This window comes from Aspergillus versicolor (genome assembly GCF_001890125.1).
Source record: "Aspergillus versicolor CBS 583.65 unplaced genomic scaffold ASPVEscaffold_6, whole genome shotgun sequence".
NCBI classification, from domain to species: Eukaryota; Fungi; Ascomycota; class Eurotiomycetes; order Eurotiales; family Aspergillaceae; genus Aspergillus; species Aspergillus versicolor.
In genome coordinates, this window is record NW_024467529.1 from 2,080,595 (window position 1) to 2,101,525 (window position 20,931).

Here is a 20,931-nt window from a genome sequence, read left to right on the forward strand (position 1 = left end):
ATCAAATGGAAAGGTACCCTGCTTCTCTATGAAGATTCCCAGCCTGCTTTTGGCTGTTTAGTATGACCAGCAAGAAAGAAAGAGCACGACGGAACTTGAGTCAGAACCGACTTCTGTCCCCTCCGTGGTCTAGATATATCAGCTATGGCCTCGAGATCAGGCCTAGGGGCTTTTGACATGTTCTCATACGATATTCGGAGCTTGATTTGGTCTGAAGCTTTTAACACAGAGCCCTCGTCGCCTAAGCAAGGCTGTCTGGACGCTTATACCAGTCTTCTACGGGCCAGCAAGGGTATGTACAACGAGATAAACGAATTTCTATTCTATGGATGCGTGCTAGAGATTTTACTGGTCCCGATACCAATACCTTTCTTCAAAATTTCCCTTGGCCACCTTCCTCCGCAGCCTCGCAGTCTCTCTCCGGTCAGGCAAGGCAGTGTCCAACCCCCCATAAACGCACTTCACCCTGAATCCCTTGGCCTCTTCCCCTTCCATATACTGGATCAGGTTGTAGTCAGGCTTGTATCGCCATGCGCATTGGAGAGGGTTGGTGTATTCTACTTATGGAAAAATACCAAAACCACGATCAATGTACTCAAGAGCGCGGGGACACTTGGTCGTCTCACTCTCTCCTTCCAGGGAGGGCACCTCAACCTCAATCCTTCCTACAAACCTAGTTTCAACGGCTTTGACCACAACTTCTTCGTCCGCCCTTTCAACCGCTTGCGACGGGTGGCAACCATCATCGAAGTAACAACCGACTCGGAGGTCGCTGCCTCCGCCATGGATCTGGCAACTACCAACCGAACTCTCGGTATCAAACATGAGGCATGGAGCGAGCGAGAACTCCGACTCGAACTCACGAAAGACTGGTACAACGTTTGTCTTCTGGCGGCGACTCCCGGACAAGGATGGAGCAACTCACTGAGGACTCTACAGCAACTTCACCAAGAGATATTAGTGGAATGGTTGAAAGAGACGCAGAGTGGTGAACTTCAGTTCATCAGGCAAATCAACTGGATATTGGCCAATTGTCGAGAAGTCATATGGGAACTCGATCCTTCACTCTCGCTGTTTACAAAAGCACGAAACGCCTTGAAATATAGGGATTGGATAACGATTCAGCACGGGGCTGTTTGTACCTCTATCCGTAAGTCAGCTGCCATGTTGGACGATCTGACCGAGGCCATTGAGATAGCCTTGGTCGCATGCTGGAATTTCAAGCATGGTCAAAGATCTACACCGGAAAACTCCGAGGAAGAAACCCCGCAGCCACAGCTTATATGCCTACGCCATGATTAACCAGTCTCAAAGCACTGTTCCAGATCCCCTGGTCATGGGTTCTACTTAGCAATATCGTCCATCTGCACACGCCGAAGCGGAACCCGGATGTGATGTAATAATCTCACAGGCACCACTCCATTCCAATGTACATGCCAAATATTACCAGGGGGTGTTTACTCCTTACATGAATCTTAGGCTTCAGACGACTCTCGAATTTTGTCGTGTCTATACCCCAGACTGCGCTTTAGCTCTCTGGTTTAGATCTCAACCTCTGCATTGGAGGCCGGCGGCTAGCGTAAGTAACACTGGCCTTGTTCATTGATTACTGTGCGACCTTCTTGGGTTGGGCTTTATGTCTCACAATCACAGTGATGGGACTTTTGGGGAACAGGTTCATCGGTGTTTCTTTCTTTTTGATTGAGTAGTGATCTTTTGGTGAACCCACCGCCACTCTGTACTAGTTTTAAGAGTCGCTCAGAGATAATGCGTATACCTCATTCCATTTATACTGTAGTGTAGGGTAGCGCACACCTCATGTATTAGGAATTGGATGGGATAATTCTGGCCATCTTCCCAACCTTTCACGCCTTGTCCACAGGATCAGTTCAGCAAAATGGAAACGCTAGCTTGCATTAAGCGATTACAGGTCCAATTTTCTTAGTCGTATATCGGAACTCAAACAAAGAAAGTCAGGTCATCAACCGTCATGGTAGATCAGTCCATAATACCATTTCACAGTTTCACCGCTGCCAACAGGATAAGCTTCTATAATCAACGAAGATGGTGGATGTTTCATCATGGTTTCCATTGGATTATCCAATGCCGACCTCGAGGCGCTGGACAGCAACTGTTTCCGCCACTGACTGCGTATTCATGACCGAGTCGAAATTCTACGGCCAAACATGTTATGCCCCAAGGATACAGTGTTATCGAAGTTTAAAGTCTCATCCTTCATTGAAAGAAATTTGCTTCGATCCTAGGGATCCGCAGGCCGGCGAAGCCATCCAATTCAAGTCACCGCATACGAGCATTCAATAGTCCCATAATAGGTGCCAATGAAGCAGATCGGACACGCCGAGGAGCGATCAACTTGCATACCACTCAATTCTCTTGGGATCCAGGATATAATCTCCAATAGGAATATGGATTTACTGGCGGTCGATCTGCCCGGCTCTTCAGCCGTCCACCTCCAGCTCGGAACGCTGCTGCTGCACCTACATCAAGATCCATCGATATTCCCACGCACCTCGTTCCATAATTGCTTATTTTGCTTATTTGTCTTCGAACGTATTCAGCCTTTCGATTCTGGCCCACCTTCTCGGTAGTGACGTCCGTTATGGGCGAGACCGATGCGCCAATCTTATCTTTGGCCCGTCCTCGCCATACTCTCCGTAAACCATGGATGAGATTCGGAACTTATCCCAAACTTAGCATCATTCTGCTTGATCACACGCGCCCACGAATAATATCAAACGCCAACCGAGCTCAGCCAGTTCCAGCCTGATTCTCAAGTTGCACGTCGCACAACCTAGCCCAGAGAGGTAAATGGACAGGCAGCCCGCGCGGGCCTGCAATGGAAGCAGAAAGAGTACATAGTTATACTATATGCCGTACACCATATGTCGTATACATGCGTACAGGATCAGAGTCCGGCCGTGTGCACCACATGCACACGGACACAACCCCAGCCTTCAGCCTTGAAAAGTCGAAAGAAAGGAAAAGAAAAGAAAAGAAAGTCCACGCTCCTCAGCCCCACGAGCCTTATCTCCAATCACCAGACTGTGGGAATTTGATTTCAGTATTGCATTGGAGGCATCTGGGAAATTGACGCGGGATCCCTCCGCTCGTGCTTCGACTTTGAAATTTGGCTTCTCTCAGCCTTACAAATGTCCAAGCACCTAGGCGCTTTTAGCCTTGATGGTCTGGGCTGAACTGGGCGGGTGGTTATACTCGACTTGGCGTTAATATGCGCCTGCTAAGGCTCTCATCATTGACTGCTAGGGGTGACAGGTGGAGAGCAATTAAGGGGTGCACATTCTGTCCTTGTGGAGCTCAACGGACGTCCGGCGAAGACAGGGCACTTACTACTACTGGTAACAACATGTATGCGCGAGATTGGTAATCTGGAGGGGCGATATTCGGCGCCCTGGCTTCGAACCCACTCAGCCTCCTCCTGTATCTCCGGGGACGATTCCTCTTGAGGTTAAGTTCAACGCAACGCGACGCTACAACAATGCACAGCCAACAGGAGGGGCGATAAAAACATGGCGGTGACACGACACTGTGTCCACCAGGAGAAGGCATTTCCATGCCTCATTTGCTTCACTCCACTTGCATCCCTTGACCAAGCGTATAATTACATTATGTGCAAGCGGCACTGCATTCATTTCTACATGTATACTTTGTTTAGTATGGTAGCAAACATGGTGGAAGGCTGAGACTAATCACCCCTTCACCCCATGCGTGGCTTGTACTACTGCGCACACTTACCGTGAGGTTACCTTGTTTAGGGCTGCTACTTGAGACCGGAGCATACAAGTTCAGCAGCGTGGGTCTTTAGGCGTCCAGCATGCCAGCGTTCTGGGGGGGTTACTGGTTTTGCTATTATTAACTCCAACGAGGGAGATGGGTTTGTAGCTTTATTATTGGGTCTGAGATGGATGTGAAGGGGAGGCACTCTGAGTCGAAAGTAGGGATCCACGCGGCTGTCCTACTGGATTCTTATGTGGTTGTTTGAGAATGGGGACTAGAGAGCCTAGGTGCCTAGACTTGGGGGCTGAGCATTCGGGGAATTATGCCTTCCAAGAGACATCAGTGATAGTTTGGGGGCCAGTATTAGAAACCAGATATCTGGTCCAACAAACTACTCAAACCGAACAAAGCGGGTGCTGCTCGTAGTGCTTCGATGGGTTATGGAATTGAATTGTGGAGGTCAAGTGTCTAAAACTCGTGCTTGATGCCAAAAATGTCTACAAAATTGATCCAATAGATTCAAATATTATGCGAGTCGATATATCAACCTTCACCTCCGTTTATAAGACATGGCTAGAAAATGTTAGCAGACTGTTATATAGGGTACAGTGTTAGTGACATACCTCCACTGGTGCTCTTTATCACCGTACTGGATCTCCTCGATCCAGTTCTTCATCTGAAGAGCAATCTCCCCGGCCTCCTCATCCTCTTTCAATCCGCAGTTCACCAGCTTGCCACGGTAGCTGATATTCCGCACAGGGCTGACAATTGCTGCCGTGCCTGCTCCAAAAACTTCTAGCAGCCTTCCTTCTTTATCAGCCTCGGCGAGCTCAGCCATCCTGATCTTGCGCTCGGAAATATCCCACCCTTGCGGGATGAGTCTCTCTCTGGCGAGGCCTAGCACGGAATCTCGGGTAACACCCTCGAGGATTGTCCCATCAAGGGGTGCAGTTACCAATTCTTTCTTGCCAGTCTCCTTGTTCTGCAACGCAATGAAAAGGTTCATTGTGCCAACCTCTGTTACATACTCTTCCTCTCCGAAGAGCCACAGGTTCTGCTGGAACCCACGCGAAGCGGCCTCCAGCTGAGGAACAATACAGGGAGCATAGTTTGCACCCAACTTCTTATCTCCCACACCTCCAGGCCAGGCGCGCACGGCATAATCTGTGGCCTCCAATGAGATAGCCTTGAATCCGGTTGGGTAGTAAGGGCCCACGGGACTCGCAATAACGAATAGAAGGGCAGAGCCTGGTGGTCCAACACCAAGAGTGCTCTGGGTGCCAATCATCGTGGGTCGCAGGTATAATGAGTAGCCTCGCGCACTATAACAATGTTAGCAGTCGAATTCGCCAAACAGAGCAAATTTAAATACTCAGGAATGAATCTGCTGTCGAGTTTGACGAGCTCTCCAATCATTTTAGTGAGGGCTTCGCCGTCAAAAGAGGGCAAAGCGATCCGTGCAGATGACTTGTTCAGGCGCTGCATGTTCTTGTCAGGTCGGAACAATCGAATCTGACCTTTGCTATCTTTGTACGCCTTCATACCCTCAAAACATTCGAACGCATAGTGGAGTACACAAGCCGAGGGATCCAGCTGGAGTTTTTGATAGGGGACGATCTGGGGGGTAAGCCAGCCATCTTTTGCAGTCCATTCGACAGTAAACATGTGGTCTAGAAGAACAATGGTATTAGAACTGTACATCCTCTGCCTAATAGGCTCCGAGAACAACCATACCAGTAAATGTCTTGCCGAAGACAAGGTCCTTTGACGGTAGCAACTCCTTTGGCGTGCTCGTTTTTGTGATGGTAAGCTTCGACGGGTCCAGGCGAGCGCCTTCCAAAGCAGCTGGAGTAGCACTGAAGCTTCGTTGCCATAGCTGGTTTGCGCGAGGGTTCTGGAAACGTGGAGCAACGAGGCTAGGTAGCGCTCGCTGGCGAGCTAATTGATGGAGCGATTTCATGGCTTCTATGAATTTCGGGTATCTTTGTCAGTCAAAGCCCAGGGCCAAAGGAAGAATGTTTTGGATGACAGTCAAGGGGAAGAAAACCCGGCGGGTAGTCGCGGTTAAAAGCAAAGTGCATGGACTCCCCACACGGAGCGCTGTGACAACTCCGGGCGACTCATCAGAGCTATCGCAAGCTCGCAAGGATAACACGGTGTTTGATATCTTGGGGTATACGGACCTTAGACCAATGAAAGTGCCCTCAAATCCGGTGATTGATGTGCGTCCTTTGAGTCAGAGTCGTGGGGAGTGATCAAGAACTGCCAATGCCAGAAGCGCTCTCCGCACATCCACAATTGACACTCGGTCTGATCTCCGAAATCGGCCATCAGCGGATAACCGGCAGATCGAGGCAGGCGGTGGCCTCAGGAGCTTGCTTCTTCTCACGTGATCTTCTGGAACGCACCGAGACGGGGATTAGCTTGGGCTGAAGTACGTAGTGCCGAATGGTTGAACGACAACGCGCTGGAGCTCGTCGCAAAGTGTGATTGTGTGGTGAAAGCAGATGGCCTCATAAGACCTGATTCTGCGTCACACTCCTCACCCGCCCTTCTATGTGGTGATGCTCCCAATTGTTTTGTTGATCCCCGCTATCTCGCGACCGTGTTAGGCTGCGGCCACCCCGACACATGCAAAGCTGATTGCCGCGTGCTGGATCGAATGCTATGCGATAGTCCGTCTGAAATCGTTGGAAACTGAAGGACCGCACCGCTGCAACCAAGATGTTCTCATCCGCGCTCAAGTCATTCAGCTCCAACATCACTACGAACTATCAAGTTTCCCCGCATCCTACAGTCGTTTCCGGACCCTGGAAGATTCATGATGGAAAGAAGAAATCCACAAATACCCCAGCATCTATCTTTATCTTTGATAAGAAGGCCCTCGAGCCTCGATCTGGTGGGCTGGGTGGTCGTTCCAACTCTTCAATAAAAAAACTGCAGGAAGAGATTGTCGAACGGTTGAAACGCGAAGCCGGCAACCTCACTCGCCTACGACACCCATCGATTCTACAGGTGCTCGAGCCTGTCGAAGAAACACGCAATGGTGGTCTCATGTTCGCGACCGAAAGAATCACCGCCTCGCTTGCCGGACTACTACAGGAAAAGGATACACAAGAAAGCAGTGGAAGGTTAGGCTCAAGGACTTCGCGGTACATGGTGGAAGAGCCGGACGGGTCCCGGAGGCGGAAGGATCTCGACATCGATGAACTAGAAATTCAGAAGGGGCTTCTGCAGGTTGCTAAGGGTCTTGAGTTTCTGCATGAGTCTGCTGGTTTAGTGCATGGCAATCTGAACCCGGAGGCTATCTTCATCAACGCCAAATCTGACTGGAAAATCTCGGGACTCGGCTTCGCTGGTCCCTCAGACTCGTCCGAATCCAAATCATCTCTCCCCCCTCTAGCTCTCTCGGAAGTTCTTTATCAGGATCCACGCCTTCCACCGTCTGTTCAGCTGAACTTAGACTACACCTCACCTGATTTTGCTCTGGATTCGAACGTTAACCCCTCGGCCGATCTATTCTCTCTTGGACTTATAATAATAGCACTTTATAACTCACCTCATACTTCTCCCCTGAAGTCTCATGGTAGTTTGGACTCGTTCAAGCGACTACTCACTTCTCCGTCCTCCACTCCTTCGCAAAGCAACAACTTTCTCTGTTCAGGCTCGATACCGAAGGACATTGTCGCGCATGTACTACCGAGGCTAATAACTAGAAGGGCTGCTCAGCGTCTCACTGCTCGAGAGTTTCAGCAATCTCAATATTTCGATAATATCCTAGTATCAACCATCCGGTTCTTGGAATCACTGCCAGCCAAGAATCCAAATGAAAAGGCCCAGTTCATGCGTGGCTTGCAACGGGTACTTCCAGAGTTTCCTGTTTCCGTCTTAGAGAGAAAGCTTCTGGGCGCCTTGCTAGACGAACTGAAAGACCGCGAGCTCCTCTCTCTTATTTTACAAAACGTCTTCGCAATCCTCCTGCGAATCCCCAATGCACGTCGTACACTTCCTGAGAAGGTGATTCCTCATCTCAAGGAGGTCTTTCCAGTAGGGAAAGGTGCTTCCCAAGAACGAGATTCGAAGAAGGATGCAGGCCTTATGGTGGTTCTGGATAATGCCAGTGTCATCGCTGAAAACTGCTCTGGAATGGAATTCAAGGATGGTAAGACTCCTGTTTCAGTATGGTTGTATGACAGCGATTGATATTTCTAGATGTTCTACCTCTTATTCGCCTCGGGCTCGACTCTCCCACACATACCCTGGTAGATGCCGCAATAAAATGTCTACCTGTCATTCTCCCCGTTCTTGATTTCAGTACGGTGAAAAACGAAGTTTTCCCTCCAATTGCGTCCACTTTCAGCCGCACGAACAGCCTTGCAATCAAGGTACGTTGTTTAGAAGCGTTTGCTGTACTTTGCGGTGGCTCTATGGGTCAGGGGAGTGAGAATGGGGATGACTTGACCGGTATAGTCGAAAAGAGCAAACCACAAGCTTCAAGGTCGTCTATTCTGGACAAATACACCATACAAGAAAAACTTGTCCCCTCTCTGAAAGCGATCAAAACGAAGGAACCAGCAGTGATGATGGCGGCTTTGAGTGTATTTCAGCAGATCTGCACCGTTGCAGACGCTGATTTCCTTGCCTTGGAGGCTCTTCCGATTCTATGGAGCTTTAGCCTTGGTCCACTTCTTGACTTGAACCAATTTGGCGAATTCATGGCCTTAATCAAGAGCATTTCTTCGAAGGTTGAGCGGGAACAAATGAAGAAACTTCAAGAGCTCTCTTCAGGAGATTCGTCCGGTTTCCGCAACGGAACAGCAGCCTCCTCCAAGGCGGCAGGTGGTTTTACACAGTCAGAGGCCGAATCCACGAGGGATAATTTCGAGCGTCTGGTTCTTGGACGGGGCGCAACAGCATCGAATGATCATGGAAGTGATATCTTGGGTGGCCTAGCCTCAGATACCCCATCTTCGCAAGCATCTACTACTCAACAACCCAGCTCTACTGCATTTTCTTGGTCTTCAACTACTGCAGGGTTTGCTGGCAGGCAATCCAGTCTAACCACGCGTTCAATCACACCCGATTTGAAGTTGAATTCATTCCCATCATTGGAGCCGACTGCAAAACAAAATCCTTCCTCGGCATCAGCGTTTCCGGCTCTCCAGCCATCTGCCCCAAGCCCCTGGAACATGCCGAACCCATCCAATCATCAACCTCAGTATTCAGGATCTAGCCAGTCTCTCGCATCACTAGCCAGTATGAACGCCTCCAACGCCTCTTCAGCCAGCACGAAACTGCAGACAACGCCAAACTATTCCGCATTCTCGATACCACCTCCACCCTCTACGCAGGCTACCGGTGCATTTGCAAACACCAGCCAGACTTCATTTGGCGGCGGCACTGGACAAAGCTCCCCATTCTTCAATAGCAGCGCTGTGCAACCGCAACAGCCCGGAAACCCGAAACAAGGGCTTGACAAATATCAAAGCCTGATATAATAGCGAACTTGTAGTGCTGCACTAATTGAGCCTTATCACCTCACCTCATTCGCCATGTCTCCGCAGATTTTTTACTATATCGACCGTACACTACGCAGTCCAGTACATATATGTAATTGATTACATTATTGCCCGTCCATACTCTGCTGTGATGTAAAGTCACGACTTAATGGTCCGGAACGGCAGCAGTAGTACCAGGATATGATAAATTTTGGCCATACGAGCTACTATGGCACATATAGTACTAATATAGTACTTGGATATAACACCTTGTTCCTACGTACTTATTTAATAATGTAGTCTAACCATTATGAACATGGAGTACCCACTCGCGCCAAGCAATTCCTAGCGCGGAAGTCCAGGTCGAGAATCTGACGTAGTCGGAGCTGATTGTTGGCCGCTGCTTCCAGTTACACGAGACGAGGGATTGATGTTTTCTTTACAAAGAGGGGTATGCAGGCGCTTGCCCTCCGTCCTCCACCGCCCCTCAGTACTCCTCCGGCCCCTGCCCCGCCGATTCTCTTCCACTCTTACAACTCCTCAACGCCCTCCCCCTACGATAAACACGATGGATGCCAGTGTTAAACAACATTACTTCGCCGATTCGCCCCCGAGCGTGGTTCGGCTGGAAGTTAAACACCACTTCGATAACCTCAAAGACAAGAACCTACGGAAATACGCCCATTACATTAGCCGGTTGGTTGACCAACACTTCGCTCAGTCATACAATTCTAACACTAGGTGATTGTCGAACTGCAGAGCCGCGTTTGAGGGAACTCGTGTGACTCTCCGTCAAGTCTCTCCGGAATCCGAACCGATCTACGACTTGATTCTCGCGCTATATCGAGCCTGCGATGGAAATTGGCCCGAGCTGGCTCGGAAGACCAATGTCAGCGACGAGAACCTCCGCTACTTCCTAGAATATTCTGCTCAGTTCCTTGGAAACTGTGGTAATTACAAGGGCTTTGGCGACTCGAAGTTTATTCCTCGATTGCCCGTCGAAGCTTTAGAAATTCTGGCGTCGAGCACGCCCGAGACGAAGGCTGCGTTCCAAAAAGCCAACACAACAGGAGGGGGCATTTACGAGACAAAGGAGCAATCCCTAATGCACCTTGGCTATCCCGAAGCGGGACATATGACTTCGTACTACCCTGATTCACCATCTATCACTAAGGATGAGATTACAGCTATTGGAGATTTCTTCGAGCAGAAGGGCATGCCCTTAGAAAACACTAGGCTTCGAAAGACCTCCACGGGAGATTTTGAGTTGCTGCTCGCTTCTGGTGTTTCCTCTCCTCCGACCCGAGACAGGGATTTGGGGGATGCAAGTTCGTTTGACCTGGACGGGGAACTGAAGGGAAAGCAAGTGCATCTTCTGTTTGGCGACCACAAAGAAGAAATGGCGAAGATCGCGCATAGTGTCAAGCAGGCCGGGCTTCACGCTGCAAATAATACCCAAAAGGGCATGCTGGATGCTTATGCACTTTCGTTTGGTGCCGGCTCTATTGAAGCAATTAAACAGAGCCAACGACTATGGGTGAAGGATCAGAAGCCAGTTTTGGAAACAAACCTTGGGTTCGTCGAAACGTACAGAGACCCTCACGGGGTAAGAGGAGAGTGGGAAGGCTTTGTTGCGTTGGTGAGTTCCAGATCGTGTATTAGCCAAACTACCATTGAACTAATCCATATTTCAGGTCAATCTAGAACGGACTGCGGCTTTTGGGAAGCTTGTAGATAGTGCGCAAAGCATGATTCCTAAACTACCCTGGGGTGAAGACTTTGAAAAGGACAAGTTTCTCAGCCCTGATTTCACCTCGTTGGAAGTGTTGAGTTTTCAGTCGTCTGGCATCCCAGCTGGTATTAATCTTCCCAATTATGATGATATTCGCCAAAACCTAGGTTTCAAAAACGTCTCCCTTGGGAATGTCCTTTCTGCTAAAGCTCCCGATGAGCCCATACCATTTATCCGAGACGAAGACCAAGAAGTTTATCGTCGATGCCGTGATCCTGCATTTGAGGTGCAGGTTGGCATCCACGAGCTTCTCGGGCACGGAACTGGCAAGTTACTGCAGGAGACCGCTCCCGGGGAGTATAACTTCGATGTTTCCAACCCTCCGATTAATCCGGTGACCGCAAAACCCGTATCGACGTGGTACAAACCGGGTCAAACATGGAGCTCTGTATTCGGGGCCATTGCTTCGTCTTATGAAGAGTGCCGTGCGGAGTGCGTTGCCATGGCTCTTGCTTGCGACTTCAGCATCCTTAAGATCTTCGGCTTTGGCGATGGAAAGGAAGATCTCTCAAACGAGGCCGGGGATGTTCTATTTGCTGCGTACTTGCTAATGGCTCGTGCCGGTCTGGTCGCTCTGGAATTCTGGGACCCCAAGACGAAGAAGTGGGGGCAAGCGCACATGCAGGCCCGGTATAGTATCCTGCGTACCTTCCTCGACGCTGGCGATGATTTCGTCAAACTTTCCTATACCAAGGAAGACCTGTCCGATCTTGAGATCAAATTGGACCGCTCCAAAATTCTTTCCCATGGACGTCCAGCTGTGGAAAGATACCTGCAGAAATTGCACGTCTACAAGAGTACGGCAGATGTCGAGGCAGGCAAAGCACTCTATGATGATATCACATCCGTTAATGACTGGTGGGGCACCAAAGTCCGAGATATTGTTTTGAAAAACAAAATTCCCCGCAAGGTATTTGTGCAAGGAAACACTATTTTAGATGGCGACGAGGTCATCTTGAAGGAGTATGAGCCAACGCTCGAGGGTATCATCCAGAGCTTCGTCGAGCGGAATGTCTAAAGGCTCTCAAGTGCTCCCAGCAATACGTATACATAGCCGAATATGCCTCAATGGCTTGACCTTCTATAGAATAGGGAATGAATTACAGTTCATGATAACTTTCCATCCGAATCTACTTTTCGGTCTTGGATGCTTCACCATTAAGTAGGTGATAATGCTAGTCCTCATCTGGTACAGGTCACGTGTATAATACAACCAAGTCCATCCAACATATCAAACGTGGTTTGAATATGGGGAAGTTTTTTAAACTCAAATCTAAACTGTAATATTTTAAGTATCATATGTTTGGGGGGGTTCAGTAAAATGTGTTCAAATCGCCAATTTGTACCAAAGTAGTTGTGTGGCACTCACCCCCTCACACCGAACTAGCTTACTCCGGTTCTCAGGAGCGCTGCTGCCAATGGTCTAAGCGCTTGCGAACGACCATCCTCTCTCCTCTTCTCTCATTACGCCCTTGTCTCACAACTGCTCTCGTTTGCCTTAGACCATATCGCATCGCCTTTTTTTCAACCCTCGTGTGAATTTTCAACATATCGATTCCCATCAATAATTTGCACCTCAGGTCTTCATGTGCTGGCAATCATAGAGAACCGGTGGACTCCTGATCGACAAGGGCAGCGAGAGTCTGGATCACCTCCGATCAACGGGACGACCTTTTAGTTACCGTCAACTCCCCTCACCCAGCCAATTCATTTACAGTACGACATCAAAGAGACTCAGAACAAATTTCGACGCCTTGTCGTGGTCATCGGATTTTCGTGGCTCGCCTCCCACGGCGCGGCCGCTCAACCACCTCAACCTCACGGACCCTGTGGAGGAAGACGACGACTTCTATACCGCACCGCCGCCACATTCCCCCTACTCAGAAGCCTCCTCCTCTAGCTTCGCTTCTTCGTATCCTCCCCCGTTCTCATCGCTCGTCTTCTCTTCAAGCGACTCCAACCGTCCAGAAGCTACAGCTTTCGATCCCGGTTGCGCTTCTCCCCCGGCCTTTGCTCCTTTACCTTCCGAAGACTGTCCTTTAGAACCAGAGCCGTCATCGGCGTTAGTCGCAGAAACAAAACCATCTTTTTCGCGGGAGCCGAAAGGAGAGCAAAGCTCCGACGAAGGCGAACCTCCTCCCCCCTACACCGAGGGATCTAGCCCTATCGACTCCTTCACATACGTGATGGCAGCAGCAGGAGGCGCGTCGAGTATTATTACTCAGGTGCAACAGACAGGTGGTCCTCCAATAAATACACTCGGTGGTACGCGCATTCACAGCCTATGCTTGTCTAAAGTCAAACGACCTCTTTGCTGATGGCTTTACTATCTTAGATGTTGGCGGCGACGAACATATTACCCTCGATCTCCGGTAAGGGAGAATTTAAGCTGCGCATTCAAATTTCAGTTTTTAATCTATCGACAGGGGAACCCGGTTTACGCTCTCGCGCGATGAATTACTTACTCTACCAGAGTTTGTCCTCTTATCACTTTTCCCAAATGGTCTACTTCCGGATGGACATATGAATGGTTTTCATGAAAGCGACGTCTATCCTGTTGATGTAAGTTAGCTTCGTATTTCCTGGACTATACCAGCAATTCTAATGAGCGCATTGAAGTATGACCCAGCATCTCTCCAGTACATGTTGGACTTCTTCCGTTCTGTTGCGCAGTCTATTCCGTCTTCACCGTCTGCTTCTCCAGATCTTGATGTGGCCCCCGATTCCATGCAAGGCTCCACGCGAGACATGCTGCAAGATCGTGCAGGCATAATCGTCTTACGCGAAGATTTAGATTTTTATGCAATCCCTCCACGGCCAGACATTGACCACGCCGAGATGATGGATGTTAAACGATGCGCTGCAAAAGCGCTTCTACAACAAGATGGGATATTTTCGGGCCTGAGAAAAAGCGACGAGCCGGGTTCTACGGAACAACATCTCATTGAGATGCTCACCGCAGGGTACGCAATTAAAAACTGATAGCTACGTGCTGTAAAGCTAACAAGGTGGCAGTGGATTTGACCGTGAAGACCACTGGGGTCATCGTGCCCCGGAACCAAGCAAAGCAGTAATTTGCAGTCTTGCGTTGGCTAAGCTCCGAACCGATATCAGAGGTGATCTAGCCAGCAATAATGTCGGAATGGCACAAAAGCTTCTTTTGTTTTGGCGGAAACCAGCACGACGATGTTGGTGGGAGGGCGTTGAGTTGGACAACGTCGACGGAGTTGAAGGCAAAATCAAAATTTGGATCCGCAGAGTCTGGACCCTCGAGATGGTAAGTTTCCACCGCTTAGTGCCTTGCCATTGCCTTCTAATGCACCTCTAGAGCGTAATTGGGCTCCGATAGTCTTGAAGACTCACACTTTGCCCTTGGTTTCCATTTTCCTGTCCTGTTATACCAGCCACCACCGCATTCTATCCTGCATTCTGTTCCATTCGTGTTCCGATGCATATCAAATACACATCATGATCAGCACTTTGTACCTTGTCACTTGAGACCGCTTTTGCGGAGTTTACGATATCCCCTAGATTTTCGAGTCAACACCTACAGACCTAAAACATTGGCGTCTGTGAATTGTTGGGTGCTCGTGCAACCCTGTTTATATTGGTCACTCTCAGGCCGGCTTTCATGCATTGATTTATGTTCTGTTTGTTCTGTTCTCTTGCCTCCATCTTCGTCCAATTCTGTCCTCCTATAGTTTGCCGTCTATGAATCACTAAATATCAGGTTCACGCAGACCTTTGTAGCGGCATTGCTAGATAATTTAATTTCAGCTATGCTGAATATATTTCTATTAAGTATTTCCGACTACTACTAGTTCATTCTCGCTTGTCAATACCCATGTTCGTAATTGCTGTTGGGTTGGGCGTATAGTCATCACGTGATGCTAACTCTGGAATGGGGCTAGTGCGTCCTTTGGCAAAACGCGGAGCTTGAGCGCGATCACTCTCTTCGACTGAGAAGCTCAACTCGCGCTGGAAATATTCCTGGCCCAAGCAGCAGGGACAATTAGTACTTTGGAAAATAGCTCACTCGAACCTCTTGTCGTTCGACGCATTATATTCGCGCGACCACCAGCATTGTCCTTCCAATATTCCCGCTTTTCCCTTGCCCGGTTCAACCATCCTTGATCGATCAAATTCGCAGACGCTATTTATCTACTCGCAGATCGCGGCTCCAAACTTCCCCAAGGCCGGGACACTGAGCGACAGGGACATGTTACTGTCCATCTAGATGGCCAACATGTCCCCTCTTCGAGGTTATATCACATCCTACCCCCCACGAGTGCGTCAATATGCGAACGCGCTCTTCACGCCCGTCATTCCCCAGACCCAAGTTGGACCGACACCGCGTACCACGAAACGGGGAACCACAGCCATCAATTATGCGGAAGATGGCTACGACGATGAAGACTTTGATGATAGTGAAGGACCCCGGCGCCCTACGGGTCTAAGGAGTCTTCGACGAGAAGAACCCTCATTTGACAAGGCGGCGCTGGCAGAAAAATTGGGGAAAGAGGCGCACGCCCCTGTAGAGGTTCAGGGTATATTTCGGGACTGGATGATCAAGAAGATGTTGCGGCCCGCGTAAGTTTTTGAACTGAACTTGACTTTCTCGATCTTTGCTGATTTGCGCCGTCCTTCGATTAGGTGTGCCGACCAATTGCAGATCCAAGCGCAACTTCCTCTGACCCTTATACCCATTCGAATTGACCTCGAGGTCCCGGCGCATCAGCCTCATGAGCCCTTCCAGCTACCCCGGAATGTCCTTGACCCAGCGATCAATCCAACATTGCCTGCGTACAGGAAACCAGACCCATTACCCGCTTTTCGAATCAAGGACACGTTTATGTGGAATCTTCACGAGGCGTTTGCGACTCCTGAAGAGTTCGCATTCGGGTTCGTTCACGACCTGGACCTTCCCAACCAACAGGCGATGACCTTGGCGATCGCTACCCAAATCCGCCAGCAATTAGAGGAATATGCCGGCGTTGCACTACACCCATTGTTTCAGAGCACACAGCCAAAGCCTGCTGCCTCACAAGCAGGTCTGTCGCGTGATGCGTCCTCCACTCCTATTCCTACACAAGTTGCTACCCCGGACAGCAAAGCCAATCTAGTGACCGCAACGAAGGAACCCCTTGTGAACGACAGCATTCTGAACCCAGATGATGCTTATAGATGCATGATCAATCTAAATATAAATCTACAGAACAAGCTGTATACCGACAAGTTCGAATGGTCACTTCTACATCCTCCTGGAATGGCCGAAGAGTTCGCAAGGATTACATGCGCGGACCTTGGTCTAGGCGGGGAGTGGGTCGGAGCCATCGCACATGGAATCTACGAAGCAGTTCTAAAACTGAAAAAGGAAGTCTGCGAAAGCGGTGGACTCATTAGTGGTCTAGGAAGCTACAGGAATGAGATCGATAATCAAGCCGCGAACGGTGCTGAGGCAGGTTGGCGATATGATCCTGAAGGTCTTGGAGACGAGTGGGAACCGAAGGTTGAAACGCTATCAAAGGAAGAAATCGAAAAGCGCGAAGGAGATCGCGAGCGGCAGATTCGACGGTTACGTCGCGAAACCGCACGGTTCTCTTCAACGGCGGGCATTACACCAGAAGTCTCACGGCAGGGAAGCGGTTTCTTTGATATTGATAGTGAGACACCCCTGGGGCGTGGCGAGAGGAATAAGCGGAAGAGACGTTTCCGCAGTCTCAGTCCGTTGGGGAGAGGAGGCACTCCCGGTGGAAGAGGTACGCCGGACACTGGATCGGGCGCTGGTTATGGTGGAGGCGGTGGTACACTATCTGACTGGTTCGTCTACACTGCCTTACTTGCCTTCTAGCAACTAACAATTGTAGGGAACGACAACATTGGCGATGCAACAACTGCATGGTATGGGGTTCAGCAGTATGGGCTGTACGAGACGGGCCGGCCGGGCCAAGGGTAAATGCAAACTCACCATATTTAGTCTCTACGCTTGCTAACTTGAGTCTAGACGCTTTGTCATAACTGTGGTCTCCTATACGAGCGAGACAAGGTTGTCCCCGAGTGGTCGAGGAATCTACACCGTCACGACTTGCCGATAACAGGACGGGTATAATAAGTATCCTCCTCGGCCACTTGGAGACATCAAGCTCTGAGCATGTTCTACGAATTACAGCCAAAAGGATCAGTAAAAGGGGATCGGATATGATATATCCTGCCTCCAACCCAGAGCCCGACCCCTGTCGCCTTCATTTTCCAACTTAGTCCTTGTACTATTAAGCTTGGCCATGATATCTAATGAACCCTTCGAAGTCAGCACTGGCGTACTTACTTTAATCGACGCTCTGCTATTCGAGCTTACTTTTGTTTCTTTCACTTCGGTTACTACCCTCTTGCCCTTTTAACACCTGTCTCTTTATATCGAGAATATGTATACTCTTCCATGTCAGATGGGGTGGCGGGATTTTTTTTTTTTTTTTGCTTGCTCCTTGCGTGTGTCTTTTCCCTCCATTTCTTTTCTTTTCTTTTTTTTCTACCGCTAGAGGGGGTGAAAAGCAGAATCTGAAATTTAGTTTACAGGGTTAGACAGGGCGTTTGCTGCTGCTAAGTGAGGAATATCTTCATTAGAAAAGATCGGGTTCTGATGCCTTCGGTTACATTCATAAACTCGTAGTTCGTAAACGCTGTCCCGTTTCGATCGAAGAAAAAAAAAAAAAAAACAATAGGTATCTGGCTAATTTGCTAATGACACTGGGCACCTCAACATTTATCTCCTATATCTCTTCGTCTCCAGACCACTGACTGGTTCCTGAAGGGATAATGGGGTTAGCGAGCCTCTAAACCAAGTATATAGATGGAGGGATTGATCATACCGACTGAGCTCGTCTTTTCCTTGCGTCTTGGCCATGGCTGTTCACCTTCAATCCACCAACACGAGGGGCAAATGTCCCAAAACAGACCACATTCTGACATCCCTTAATCTTCACTCCAGCGTCAATATTAATTTCTACCGCGGCAGGCACAGCAGCATCTGGACTATAGGGAACATGGCCTGCTTTTGATTCCGCATTTGTGGGCGTCATGGCGCCGGATTGCTGAAGAGAAGCGATGATAGCTGCTATAGTGTTCGTGATCTTGGGCTTGGGGTCCCTAGTAGCATTTGTGGTTGTGTTCCTTTCTATCTCCGGCGTCCATGTCTGGGGTTGCGCCTCACGTGAAGCAATGGCAACGGAATTCCCGTCTCCTGTGATTTGAAAAGAGGAGTTGAGGTTTATTGTTACTGTTTTTAAACCATTTCCGTAGCTTACATTGGGCTCTGAGTCCGGTGCTGTGGCTGGGGTTGAACAGTATTCGATCGTGTCTTCGTGGTCGTAATAGTCGTCGTATTCATCGTGGTCATCATCGTATTCGAGTTCGGATTCTTTGTGGGCGATGACAGGAGTATATCTTGTGGGTGGTTGACTAATATTTGGAACCCTGGATGTTAAGGGAGGTTGGAATTGAGTGCGTGCTGTGAGCTTTTGGAGATATTGGTGGAAAGGGTGATTCCGGTTGTCGTTTGGTGGAGGATGCATTGTCGTGTCTCTTGGTAGAGGATGTATGTGTGGTAGTGGTTATTATATATAGGGGGATGGATTAGGGCTGGTGGTCATTACACGTATATTTTGCTATCTGGCGTAGTATGTCGCTGGATAAATTGGGAGGGTAGGCATCTGCAAAAAGGTCAGGGTAACCATGGAAATTATCACTCTAGATAAACGGAGATAGGTAGCTGGCTATATATATGTGTGCAACATCCATGGATGATCCTTGCCAGGCTCAAAAGGTGGTGTGCTTAGCAAAACAATGGTAACAGGAAAAAAGGAAAATAGAAAAATAACAGTAGAATTAGAATGAGCCCAGCCCATCTCAATAGGCGAGTGGCTGGCAACAATCAAATCAAGGTCTTCAATTGCTTATTATTGAGAAGCTCCGATTGTTCTTGCTCATGAATAGGGATCACGTGCACTGTTAACCATCAATAGCATGCACCACAATTCAGAACTGTCTGTGTAATGGTAAATATTCTATGCAATTGCAATTGTCTATGCAATAAGTAAACACCGCTCGCGCTGACTTACAAACACCAAACTATTGGGTATAAGCATAAAGACAGAATTCATCTAAGCCCACCGATCTCCATGATTCCAGCTTGCATAGAGTGAATCATAGGCCGCATTTCCAAGTTGGGAACTGCTGGTGGGTGCGGTATTGGGTAAATCTGTATCCGCATTGCTTGCTCCGCGAGCTGCCAGACGTTCTGAATCGATACCTATTGCACATTGTCAGGCTTCGGAACACCCGCTTTTAACTATCCGGCGAATTGGGTGGTCATCACAGTTATGCCATCGAACTTACTATTTTCGTTGGATGCAACATGAACGTAATCAGATTGCCCGATAGGCTTCCAAGATCGCTTTTCCTCAAGTTCCTGCTGCCGCTTGCCCTCCGGGTAATATTCGCCACCGGGATGTAGAGACTGTGCGGTCTGGGTGTTGATTAGCAGAGACAAAGGCCAGTTTGAAAGATTCAATTATACCAGCGCACGGGTCACGCCAGCCGAAATCTACGACAATCACGGACCGGTACTGACTTCGCGAAATTCATCCCCTTCAACCTGAACCTCACGGTCCCGAATGCGCCGCATCAATGCTAAGAAATTGCTTTCTCGGAACTTCTGATTGGTCTCATGGCTGACGCTATTCAATAGATGTCCCGCGGTCCGGGCAAGCTCGTCTGCGTCATTTGCTGCCATTTGAGGATCGTCCCTATCGACTTGTGGGATCGTGTCCGATCCAATTCGTATTGTCTCCTGGTCTGTTGGCTGCAATGATATCTCTTCGGGAGAGCTCTTGTTATCCAAGTTGACCTCACCAACGTCTGTATCGACTGCTGAAGCTTCAAACTGAGATGTCATATCTGCTTTGGCTTGCTCGAATGCAGCTTCGAAAGCAGATTCATCAAATGCGTCCACCGCCGAGGTTTTGCCGGCTACAGCTTCTTGTGCAGGCACATAATTACCCATTGTCGAACTATTCATGGCATAGCTCGGTGTAAAGGATGGCTGAAATCTTTGGCTAAACGGTTGGTTCTGTTGCAGCACAGATGGTTGCTGCTGATGCTGCCTCATGAACTCACTATTCCAAGCCTGCTGTGGAGCTGTTGACATGGGGGCTGCAGATGGTCCGGGTTGAAGATGTATAGGTTGCGGCGATGCTGAGATGCGAAGATTCTGGAAATCCGCTGCCCAGTTCGGAGCTTCCGCGGGATGAGGCATGGGCATTTGTGGTGCTGGCGCGATAAAATGACCTCCATGTTGAGCGTCGGGTAGTGGAGCTCCAGCAGAATTGCTTGACTCAAAAGCAGCAAATTCCGGGTCTAGTATTCCTTCACTGGGGTTCTGAGAGCGGAAACCCTGAGACGGAAGGTGTTAGATTTAGGGGAGGCTGTCCATATGTGAGTAGCTTACACGTGAGGGCGATTGGCGCGATATCAGCCTGTCCTGCTGCAGTGTCCGGTCAACAGAGGCATGCTTCTGGAAATTCTGCAGCGCGTTCGATGGTCCACAAAGAGCGTCACTCATGATTGCCGACAGATAGGGTCTATGCCGTATTTCCCCGAATACAATACAACGTTTTTTTGCTCAACCAAGGAAATATGTTTAAAGAAACCCAGTTAGAGACATATGTATGTAGGTCGTAAAATGCCCAAAGTAAGAGAAAGGAGATCGAAGCAGGATAAAGTGGAGGCCGGGGTTTGATATACAGAGGCGAAGAAGGGAATAATCGTGGGGCAACTGGGCAATTAGTACATCATAGAGCCGAGGCCCGACTCTCACGTGCCGATATCGCT

General features: G+C 49.1%; 7 protein-coding genes across 7 annotated transcripts; 4 read left to right on the forward strand and 3 right to left on the reverse strand.

Moving 5' to 3' along the window:
* Positions 1–144: 144 nt before the first annotated feature.
* On the forward strand, positions 145–1,302 carry ASPVEDRAFT_30300 (uncharacterized protein; the record flags this gene model as incomplete). Its single annotated transcript, XM_040810344.1, has 1 exon — positions 145–1,302. The coding sequence occupies one exon, from the start codon at positions 145–147 to the stop codon at positions 1,300–1,302; it is 1,158 nt and encodes a 385-aa protein (XP_040669566.1).
* Positions 1,303–4,071: 2,769 nt separating this feature from the next.
* ASPVEDRAFT_43312 (branched-chain amino acid aminotransferase, cytosolic) lies at positions 4,072–5,998 on the reverse strand. The gene is made up of 4 exons (XM_040812788.1): positions 5,491–5,998; positions 5,129–5,426; positions 4,380–5,078; positions 4,072–4,329 (listed from the first exon to the last, which is right to left on the reverse strand). Exons 1-4 carry the CDS (start codon positions 5,714–5,716, stop codon positions 4,317–4,319), a joined length of 1,236 nt encoding a protein of 411 aa, XP_040669567.1. The 5' UTR covers positions 5,717–5,998; the 3' UTR covers positions 4,072–4,316.
* Positions 5,999–6,480: 482 nt separating this feature from the next.
* Positions 6,481–9,254, forward strand: ASPVEDRAFT_30302 (putative protein kinase Scy1; the record flags this gene model as incomplete). Its single annotated transcript, XM_040810345.1, has 2 exons — positions 6,481–7,918; positions 7,969–9,254. 2 exons carry the CDS (start codon positions 6,481–6,483, stop codon positions 9,252–9,254), a joined length of 2,724 nt encoding a protein of 907 aa, XP_040669568.1.
* Positions 9,255–9,822: 568 nt separating this feature from the next.
* ASPVEDRAFT_30303 (dipeptidyl-peptidase III) lies at positions 9,823–14,395 on the forward strand (the record flags this gene model as incomplete). The annotated part of the gene is made up of 9 exons (XM_040810346.1): positions 9,823–9,950; positions 10,014–10,893; positions 10,949–12,058; positions 12,651–13,311; positions 13,382–13,418; positions 13,473–13,608; positions 13,666–14,009; positions 14,062–14,323; positions 14,375–14,395. 9 exons carry the CDS (start codon positions 9,823–9,825, stop codon positions 14,393–14,395), a joined length of 3,579 nt encoding a protein of 1,192 aa, XP_040669569.1.
* Positions 14,396–15,283: 888 nt separating this feature from the next.
* Positions 15,284–17,155, forward strand: ASPVEDRAFT_134722 (putative RSC complex subunit Sfh1; the record flags this gene model as incomplete). Its single annotated transcript, XM_040807160.1, has 4 exons — positions 15,284–15,636; positions 15,700–16,866; positions 16,914–16,998; positions 17,051–17,155. 4 exons carry the CDS (start codon positions 15,284–15,286, stop codon positions 17,153–17,155), a joined length of 1,710 nt encoding a protein of 569 aa, XP_040669570.1.
* Positions 17,156–17,806: 651 nt separating this feature from the next.
* On the reverse strand, positions 17,807–18,614 carry ASPVEDRAFT_85237 (uncharacterized protein; the record flags this gene model as incomplete). Its single annotated transcript, XM_040817666.1, has 2 exons — positions 17,807–17,848; positions 17,913–18,614. The coding sequence occupies 2 exons, from the start codon at positions 18,612–18,614 to the stop codon at positions 17,807–17,809; spliced, it is 744 nt and encodes a 247-aa protein (XP_040669571.1).
* Positions 18,615–18,762: 148 nt separating this feature from the next.
* Positions 18,763–20,840, reverse strand: pex20. Its single transcript, XM_040812789.1, has 4 exons — positions 20,549–20,840; positions 19,673–20,494; positions 19,438–19,567; positions 18,763–19,351 (listed from the first exon to the last, which is right to left on the reverse strand). Exons 1-4 carry the CDS (start codon positions 20,660–20,662, stop codon positions 19,203–19,205), a joined length of 1,215 nt encoding a protein of 404 aa, XP_040669572.1. The 5' UTR covers positions 20,663–20,840; the 3' UTR covers positions 18,763–19,202.
* Positions 20,841–20,931: the final 91 nt, after the last annotated feature.